The 10,582-nt window shown below is 27.9% G+C and overlaps 1 protein-coding gene across 1 annotated transcript in view; it reads left to right on the forward strand.

Annotated features, from left to right (window-relative positions):
- The window catches only part of LOC100209077 (structural maintenance of chromosomes protein 4), a 91,948-nt gene extending 83,156 nt beyond the window's left edge, over nt 1-8,792 (forward strand). Inside the window, exons 32-35 of the mRNA XM_065788492.1 lie at nt 341-417; nt 3,774-3,852; nt 3,948-4,052; nt 8,315-8,792. Coding sequence (XP_065644564.1) covers nt 341-417; nt 3,774-3,852; nt 3,948-4,052; nt 8,315-8,449 — 396 coding nt within the window. The 3' untranslated portion in view covers nt 8,450-8,792. The remainder of the gene's footprint in view (nt 1-340; nt 418-3,773; nt 3,853-3,947; nt 4,053-8,314) is intronic.
- The last annotated feature ends 1,790 nt before the right edge of the window (nt 8,793-10,582 follow it).

The following is a 10,582-nucleotide window of genomic DNA, read 5'->3' on the forward strand; positions in this document are numbered from 1 at the left end:
CGTTTGGTATATTAAATATATTTATGTAAAAGAAAAAAGTGACGATGAAGGAAATGAAAAAAGATTTTACATTTATACAAAAATACAAACTGGAAGCAAAAATAAACAACAATATACTATATAATTTGTAATATTAATGAATAATAGTTTTAAAGCTTCCATTTGATCTGATTGTTGTAAAAAATAATCATAAATGTATATTTATAGAAAACCTTAAATAATCTGGTTAAAGATTCATTTTAATATATATTTATATAGAATAACATCCTAATATTAAAAATATTTAGTGCTTATACACTAATTAATTAAGTTGAAAAACAGTTATTTTGATTTATTATAGATGATAACATTGGGAGGAGATGCAGAATTAGAGTTAATTGATAGTCTTGATCCATTTTCAGATGGTGTTGTTTTTAGGTAGCTTATTTATTTAAGAAACTAAAAGATTTATTATTTGCTAAAGATTTGTTTGTTTTTTTTAATTCCTTTTTTTTCTTTTAATAATTATCTTTTTTACGAATATTTAATTTTCATAATGAAAAATGTTTTATTTATATACAGCCATTTCTCAAACTTTTTTTGAAAAAAAAAAGTCTTTTTTTGTTATTGTTGTTGTGGTTTTTAGTATTGGTCTAATGCTTATTAATACAATATAAATTAAATTTGCTTCTGAAATTTACTTGATTAAATAACTTAGAATTTTTGGGAATTTCTGTTACTTAACGTAAAGTTACCAACGTTTGGTATGTCATCTTTAAGCTTTTATCTAAACATGTTATCAAAGTAACCAACTTTCACCTAAACCTATTGTTGCAACTTGCTCTTAACTTGAAATACAAGCCTAGATGAACAAGATTACTGCAAGGAAAAATATGTTCAGTCTAGCACTACCAAGGGCATGGTGGTGACCAGCTGGGCTCTACCATTACTGCTTTACTGCATGTTACCAAGATTTTATTATTTTATGATTATTAGAAAATACTTCTTTACTGCAAAAAATCTGGATGTTATAGGCAAGTATACAGTTCATCATAATTACATTCTAATGTACTCTAGTTAATGTTTAACATGTTTAGTTAGTATTTTCACAGGATATGAGAAACTATTCATCAGCATCTAACATTACATACAAAATTAAAATACACATACAACTAAATTAAAGTTGAGTACTTAAACCACTGAATCAAATACTTAAACTTCTGAGTTAAATACATGTGGCCCAAAAAATACAGGGTGACCCGAAAGTCATTTAACTATTTAAAATTGAATTAACTTTTTCATTTTTTCTTAATTCACATTTATCATTTTATAAACAGAAAACACCTTTCTTGTAAGTATATTTAATTTAATTTTGAAAATAATTTCTTTTTAATATCCACCATTGTGCTCCTTAAACTGATGTGCACTTTCTAGGGAATGAACCATCACCTGTTGTAATGTTTTTTGGGTTATGTTTTCAATTTCTTCACGAATATTGGCCTTCAACTGCTGAATAGTTCTAGGCTTTTTGTGGTGTATTCTATTTTTTAAATACCATCATAGAAAGAAGTCTGGAGCTGTTAAGTCAGGTGAGTGTGATGACCAGTTGATTTCAGATTTTCATGCAATTATTCTGCTAAATATTTGTCTTCAGAGTTCCATTATTGGGCGAGATGTATGGGCAGTAGCACTATCTTGCTGCCACCATATCTCTGGTGTGCCCTTGACCACAGGATGCACAAAATTCTCTAGCGTTTCTTGATACCTTTCAGTGTGTTTTCTGTATCATCTTCAAAGAAATAAGCTCCAAGAACCATTTCTACGCCAAATTATTACTTTTGCAGGATGTAGACAATATTGGTGGACTACTTTTGAATTTTGTTTTTTTGGACTTTCTAGTTTGGATATTCAGTATCCAAAAATCTCATATTTTATTTATCAACATAACTGTTTAAAGTGGCTCTCATTGCCCATAATAAGGTTGTTAATGAACTAAGGTTCTTGCCTAGCCAATTCTTGGATATGGATGGCATATGCTAATTGTGCTCAATAATATGCTGGCACCAGTTCCCGCACTACCTGTATCTTAAATAGAACGAGATTAAGTACACTTTGAATTTTCTGGAGCAAAGTTTGAGTTATTAAAAACTGTTGGGAATGCTTTCAATTGACTTTTAAGCCTCCTCAACGTTTTTGCATACACGCTGAATATTGTCCTGTGATCTTCTTGAGTGTGAATTTAAAACCAATTTTAAGATCCGTGAATTTAAAACTGCCAGACTAAGTTAACTACCATTTGTTTATAGTGTAGTTTTCTAACTCCAAAATGACAAAGTAAGCTCTTTGCATTAGCATTATATTTTATTTTTATATTTATTTTTCAGATAAAGTTCATTTATTTTAAGATGTTGTTCAGTTGCGAATTTCTCCATATTTAATTTACAAGAATTAGACTTTAATTATCTGAAATTATAATTAAAATATATTATTATTAAACAAATTTGCCTAAATGTATTTAAAATTGTGGACATTTTTTGCTTGTGTTGCAAATTTTCAGTTACTATTTGATTAATAACTTTAAAATTTATAATTTTAAGTTATTATTTGATTAATAACTTTAGTTTGTTTTAAACTCAAAATAAGCTTAGTAAATATATCTTTAGTCAATAGATTATATTGCTTACAGTTAACCAACATAAATGTTTTTTATATAAAAAAAAATAATTAAGTATTAACTAGTTGATTCAATTAATATGAAATTTTAGTTAAAAAGGCTTGTTTAGTTAATATGGTGATGGTATAGTGCTACCTGAAGGTATTATTAAGTTGAAGATCTAAACAAGAAGTACTTCCATTGACAAAAACTGCCTCTATATTGAGACCATATTGCAGACCATATTGCAGAATATCTATTAAATTATTCTTTTGAGAGATAATAAAACAGATTGTATCTGATTGTTTTGTTATTTTAAATTTATTATTAAATTACTTATCAAACCAGTGTTTAGTGCAGTGTTATTCATAAACGTAGCATATATATGGAGGCTGTTGTATTTTTGAAGAACACAGAATTTTTGATGACAAGGCATTCTGTTTTTCAACAACATATATTGTTCTATGTTGCCAAATTAAAAATGTTTGCTCTAAGATTTACCACCTACATCTTTTATGACATTTTTTCATTTATGCAAATAAGTAATAAGAATTGTAAAAGTTCGTTCTATTTAGAGTAAAGGTTTTGTATATTTTTTAGTGTAGTTTAGTTTGTTTGTTTTAGTTGCAATTTATATATTTTACAGTTGGAAAGAGATTTTAGACTTAAGTTTAAATTAATTTTGCATTCATAAATGGTAATCATGGGTTCAAGTTTAACCATTTTGATATCATAAATTTGTAACATGCTTATCAAAAAAAAAAAAAAAAAGTAAACAACATGCACAACCAGTTAAATTAAGATAAATTAAATTTATGAGTAAATAAAATGTTTTTATCTATCTATAAATTTATTTTATTTATCTTAAATTTATTTGCTAAATCGGTCTTTTTTATTGGCTATACTGGTATAACTGATTGTTCATGTTGTTCAGTTGTTACATTTACACTGAGTAATCTAAAGAGAGACTAATAAATGTCTGTAAGTTACAGATATTAAATTAGTTTTATGTTAAAGTATTTTAAATGATCAATCAACAAGAAATAATTATAAGATGTGTTAAATCTTTAAAACTCAATTAAAGTATTTTTTTTCACTGAAATATGAATAAGCGTCATGTAGCTTATGATTTATTTTATAGTGTTCGCCCTCCCAAGAAAACATGGAAAAATATATCAAATTTATCTGGTGGTGAAAAAACACTAAGCTCATTAGCACTGGTTAGATTTATGTTCTAAATGTTTTATTAAGGGAGCTATTTGTATTTGTATTTAAAAATTTTTTTATTATTATTGTTATCAAAATTTTATTTAAGGTTTTTGCACTTCACCATTATAAGCCATCTCCCCTTTATGTCATGGATGAGATCGATGCTGCATTAGACTTTAAAAACGTCTCAATTATTGCAAACTATATTAAAGTGAGTCAAATTTTATTTACTATTTCAAAGTTTAGTTTAATACATTTTTTGGATATATATTTTTTACATTTCAAAGTTAACCTCTACCCCTGACATCTAATCTCATTTGAATGAGGCATGCACCCTGAATCTTTAATTGAGCTTTCTAATTTGAAGATAACGAATAAAGCTTTTCATGCAATTTTTCTCAAAAGGTTTGGTGTTTATTATCTTGTTCATAGCTGTCTGAAACCTTTTTCAATTCTCTATAAACTTTTATAAGCCCTAATAAACCAAAAACTTCTTTTGAATAATTGCGCAAAAATATCTCATAGTTGTTTATAATTTCACAATTATTATAAAACAAAATAAGAAAACAAAAGTCTTTCTAGATTTCTATGTTTCTATATTTTGATTTTTTTTTAAATATGTCCAAAATTTAATGTGTATGAAGTCCTCTCAAAAGTCTTTCAAAGTGTATTAAAAAATTTTCAATAAAGACTATAAGGTTCTCCTAAATAAACTTTACCAAGTTTTAATTTTTTCATTGATAATTTAATTTTGAAATATCTTTATATTCCAAGGCATGCAAAAACATAATAAATAAAGATATTTGACAATATAATAAAAAGTTTAAAATTCTTATAATATATATTTGTAAAAAAATTTGAAAAACTGGGAATAATAATCTAGAAAAATTTCTTTTCATTTACCATTATAATAAATGTTTGGAAAATTATTTAAAAACAGGGAAAAGACAATCTAAAAAAATAAAACTTATAATAGTTTTTCTTGATAGTAACAAATTTCCAAGTTTTACCAACATATGTAACTCACCAAGTAGATTATAGGTTGTTTATAAGCGATGGTATGCTGCTTTTTAAAGAAAAAGAAAAAAAAAACAATAACGCAAAATCTGCCTAAAAATATTTTTTTGGGGTATGGTGATGAGTTTTTACTCATCACAAAATGCTTAAAAAGTTTTATTATTTTAAAATATTCAGTATAGCTTTAATTAAGTTTTTTAATTTGCAAAAGATAGATAAACACAATTAATGTGTGCATAGATTGACTAACTTAAATAGGGAACATGCAAGAAGTGTACATTACATTGACTTGTGTTTTTTTATTTGGTCAGTCATACATAGAAAAACAACACATGTTTAAATATATTTGTTCATTTATAGATATTTTTAAAACAGATATAATAAGATTATTTATAAACATTATTTGTAAACATTTTAAGTTAGTTTCCCTTTGAGATTTTTTTTTCTTTTCAAAAATGCTTTCAAAAGAATGAAAATCTTGTTATAAACACTATTGGTGCACAAAAAATGTTATTTGTGTCTTGTCTCGTACCCTAGCTTGGGTTCAGTTTCTCCTTAAGGTGGCTTCAACCATGCAATAATCTCTCTAAATCTTTTATCTTGTACTTCTTCTGACTCACCCTTTTATTGCACTACTTACTACTACCCTTAATCTGACTGGGTTTCTTTTTGTTATTTTCTTCATGACAGTCCATGAGTTGATGTCTTTTCTCTCTCCACTGATAAATCCCCCTCCTACATAACCTCCTGGATCTAGGTAGGAATGGAAGTTTTTATTCCTTATTGTCGGTTCCAAGTCAAGCCTCATTCTACTCCATGGTTTTTACCTTCTTATGCAGCTGCCATATCTAATCTTAATCATTTTTATTGTCTTTTTCAAAAGAACAACTCACTTGAGAACAAGCGGCTATTTATTATTGTAGGAATTAATGTAACAAGGTGCTGTCTGATGCTAAGCTCCATTATACTCTGTTCACTAAATCTCAAATCTTATCTCAGAAGTTAGGCTCTATATTACTTTTGAAAAATCTTCAATTAACAAAGGTAACACCTGTTATTCATGGGACTGATCTTATTACCTCTCCAAATGTTTAAGGCTAAACTAATTGCAAAAGACCTTTCTTTTAATTTGACCCTTGAGACATTCAAATCACTCTAGCTTCTATTGTTAAAGTCATATTTCAATTAAAATCTCTTCTATGGCTTGTGGTCCAGACAACATTCCTGCCATAGTCTTACAAAAGTGTTCTCCAGAACTCTCTTCAATTCTCTCTTAGCTATTTAATAAGTGGTTGAATTAATCTTGTTTTCCTGCCTGCTGGAAAGTGAAATTTGTGGTTTCAATTTTTTAAAAATTCTGGTAAGCATTCTGACCCCTCAAACTATCGACCGATCAGTCTTTTATTTGTTATTAGCAAGGTTATTGAGTCTTTGATGAGATGTAAGAACAAATTTCTTACATTTCAACTTGAGTCAAATAACTAACTGTCAGACAATACGGTTTTCGATCCTCTCACTCTACAGCTGACTTGCTAACTGCTGCGGCTGAAAGGTTATATTGTAGATTAGATCGAGGCAGCAAGGCAAGGGCTACAGCGAGGCAAGAACTATAGCTTTTAACATATCTAAAGCTTTCTTTTAAGTTTGACATCCTGGTCTTCTTTATATGTTCACTTCATATGGTGTATCTGGAAAAGTTTTTGAAATTATTAATTTATTTCTAACAGCTGTATACAAATCATCCTCAAAGGTCAACACTCTTTTTCATTTCCAGTAACTTCTTCTCTACATTAATGATCTTCCTGAGAATTTTACATCTAAAGTGGCTCTATTTGCTGATACTCAAATTTATACTCCTGTCTTGACAAAAAGTCATCTCTTTTTGGTCACTTAGAACAGGCAACCAATCTTGAATCTAATCTCACTTTTGTAACAAAATGGGGCTTGCAGTGGTTTGTGAATTCAAACTCCAACAAAACTCATTTATTTACTGCAAACAACTATTGCAATACTGTCAACATTTCTATATTGATGGCAGCTATCTCACTGACTCTTCTTTACATCTTCTTGTATTATCGTTCACTACTGACCTCTCACGGAAACCATATATACAATCTAAGGTTAAACCATATATACAAGCCAAGTTTGCTTCTCTTTATTGTGCTCACCATTTTTTTACTCCTGATTCCATTCTCTAGCTCTACAAATCTCTTATTTGCCTCTGAATGTAATACTGTTGTCATATTTGGCTGGTTCTTCTAACGATGGATTTCTCTTCTAGACAAGATCCAAAAACGCATAGTAAATGTAGTTGGGCCTGTTTTATCTGCCAACCTTAAGCCTTTCATCGTCGTTAAGTTGCATCTCTTTCTCTTTTCTATAAATGCTATCATGGTTGCTGCTTAAAGGAGCTATTATCTCTAATTCAATCAACCAAAACTGATTCTCACTTGACTAGTCATTCAGCAAAATTTCTTTCTTTTACTCTATTTGTTTCCTCATGCTTTAAAAACTTTTATTCGTCTAGTTTTTTTTCCTGCACTTCAACCCTTTGGAACTCTCTCCCATCTTCATGTTTTCCTGACTCATACTGCCGACAACTTTTTATTTCTTCTGTCAACTGTTCCCTTGCTCTTCAACTCAATTCTTTGTTTTCTAGTAACTTCTAACTTAGTAGTGGTTGCTTGCAAGAAGTGAATCTCCATTAAAAAATAGTGTTTTTCAAAATTTAAACAACCAAATAATCATTGGCACAAAAGTAAATTCATTTAAAATTACTTTTTTTATATGTAATTTTTTTTTTTAACATTGTCTTTTTGTTTAAATTTTTTAAGTAAAGTTTATAGCAAACAATATTAAATAAAACGTTATATTGATGTATCTGTAAAAAATATAGCTTTAATTTAAGAATTGATTAATACAAGATTGTTCAGCTTTAAGCAAAATATGAAGCAATTTCATATATTGAGCAAGTTAACTGAAGCGTCATGTTTTATTTAATTTGATATACTGTTGCTTAAAATAAGGTTTATCTATTAATGTGCATGTTACAATTCAATGGTGACCTAATTTTTTACGATGCCTGTAAAAATGGTTTTAATCGAATAATCTTTACAACTATTTTATCAAAATAATAGTTAGTAGGACTGGTAATTAGTTTTTCAATGTTAAGGTTGTTTTTTTGAGCTAGATAGAAGTATCAGATTACCATGATGGTTGCCTGAGTGCCTTATCATTGAGTTCTGAAAAGTCATTTTTATGACAAATAATGTGATTAAATAATGCTGAAAATTAACTGTTTTTGCTTTGCATGTTTTTGTTGAAGATATTTAGATAATTTGTTATATTTATTAAAAATGTAAGATGGTAATTTGTTTTCTACTTTTAAGCACCTGGCTTGAAAGCAAAAAATGAATTTACCTTCATCAAATTGTATTTGGTATAACATTTTTTTAGGAGCGAACAAAAAATGCACAGTTTATAATTATTAGTCTACGCAACAATATGTTCGAACTGGCCGATCGATTGGTTGGTATTTACAAGACGGATAACTGTACGAAAAGCGTATTAATAAACCCTTCATCTTTATAATTTTTTTTTGAATATAAAAGTAATTGATATCTTTAAAGTAACTTTGAAGTTAAATAGTAACATTTATTGTCTGTACATGATAATAAACGTTTATATAGAATTTATCCGAACCTATTATATGACGTAATGCACGGAAAAAATATTTCATACTATTACTGGTTCTTTTATGGAAATTACCATTTTATGTATTTAATACAAAATATTATTAAATTTAATGTTTTATGTTTATTTCTAGTTTAATTTTAAGAATGTACAATTTGTAGAAAAAAAAAGTAGAATTAGAATGTAAAATTTGTCAAGTTGAATGAAGTATTTAAGGAAAGATATAATGTATTTGCATTAATTGTAGAATTTTATACAATATCCTAAAATAATACACTACTTAAAAGTATAGTCAGCCAAATGTTATTGACTTAAAACGCCTCTAGTCGCGTTATTTGACGTTTTTGAAATCTACTCTTTATAGGCCAAAAAACTTTTTTAAATAAACTAAAAAATTGCTGAAAATGCGGTGTTATTTTAAATTGCCTTAAAAGCTATGTAGGGAAGAGTGTGTAAGAAAGAGCCAGTTTTAAAAGGGCGTGAAAAAAACTCAATTGTAATAACTTTTTTTTTTTTTAATTCAATAATTACATTATTGGGTAATATTTTAAAACTAAAATAAATCGGATAACAATGCTAATAATCTATCATACACCTGTTCTAAAAAAAGAAAGAAAACAGCTCTTTTATAACATTGTGTCAATGAAAGAGCCACCTCTGTGCCATGAATAAGCCGTAACTTTTTTTGAACAATTATCAGCCGTAACTTTTTTTGAACACTATCAAGTCTTTTAAAAATATTAAACTGTTAAATAGACTTCTAAAAATCAGATTGTACTTAAAGTTTTATAACTCTATGATAATCAATGATAAAACAGCTTTAATAATAGTTTTACAAATTATTCAAAATCAAAAAATTAAATGAGAATGAGAATAATGAAATAACATAATAATAAAAATACATAATAATAGAATATAATAAAATGGATCAAACAATACAAAAAAAGTTTTAAAAAATTATTTAAACTTTAAAAAAAAAATAATAACTTTTTCAGAATGGGCTTTTAAAAATTTTATTAAATATTATTTTAAATTCAAACGGAGCTATGTTTTTAGGCCGGCGTCTGTTAACAGAAAAGTCTTCTAGAAAAAGAGTTTCGTTAGACACATTTAGTAACTAATTTTTGAAAGCGTTATTTTGAAGATCTAAATGACCTGATATAATACCCAAAAGATCCCAGATTTTTAGAGTCACAGTAACCGGATAACTGAGGTCAAACATTTGCCGTATATAAAAACCATCCTCTGATTTTAACAGAGACGGTTTCAACTAACTAAAAAAAACCTAAGTCTGCTTTTTGTTTAGTTACCCCCAAATAGATAATATTTGTGATTTCAAATTTTGTTTGTGTATTCCTCAATAAATTGCCAATATTATATAAAATTTTGGACAATTTATGATATGGGTAACCTGACTTCTACACCTTTGTATTTTTGTGCGCTGTTTTCTTAGGATAATTATCAGTTACCATATTTATGCTCCGCTTCAAAAGAGTATTGTATTTAAAACATAAATATTATTATAACCGAATTTTTTATTTTCATTACTACTGTTAATGCTTATCTCACAGTTCAATGTCCGAAAATATAAAAATAGCAATGATATAATAAAAAAAAATTAAACATTTATTCCGTATTACTATCGCAATCGGACTCTGACTCGGATAGTTTGTCTGACTATTCGTCGTCCTCCTCCTTGGGATGGTCATTGTTGCAGACATTACATTTGAAAAGATCTGTGCAAATTATAAGCATGTTAAGCAATTATTGCATGAACATCTTTTTGTGGAACAATCACCACGGCAATAACATTCAACAAAATCAAGCACCAAATCTGGTGCAGCAGGCGATTCCATCCAAAATATGGCAAACCAACCTTGATCATTAAACTAACCATTTCCAAAAGGACTTGGTGGATTAATCAATGCTACATTTGATCTTTTTCTTATAAAAGCTTCATAATTAGCTCTTTATATGTGTTGCACAAGCGAATCTTTATTCGATGGCAACATTTCTTTGCTAAATTTACCA

This window comes from Hydra vulgaris, chromosome 01 (genome assembly GCF_038396675.1).
Source record: "Hydra vulgaris chromosome 01, alternate assembly HydraT2T_AEP".
NCBI classification, from domain to species: Eukaryota; Metazoa; Cnidaria; class Hydrozoa; order Anthoathecata; family Hydridae; genus Hydra; species Hydra vulgaris.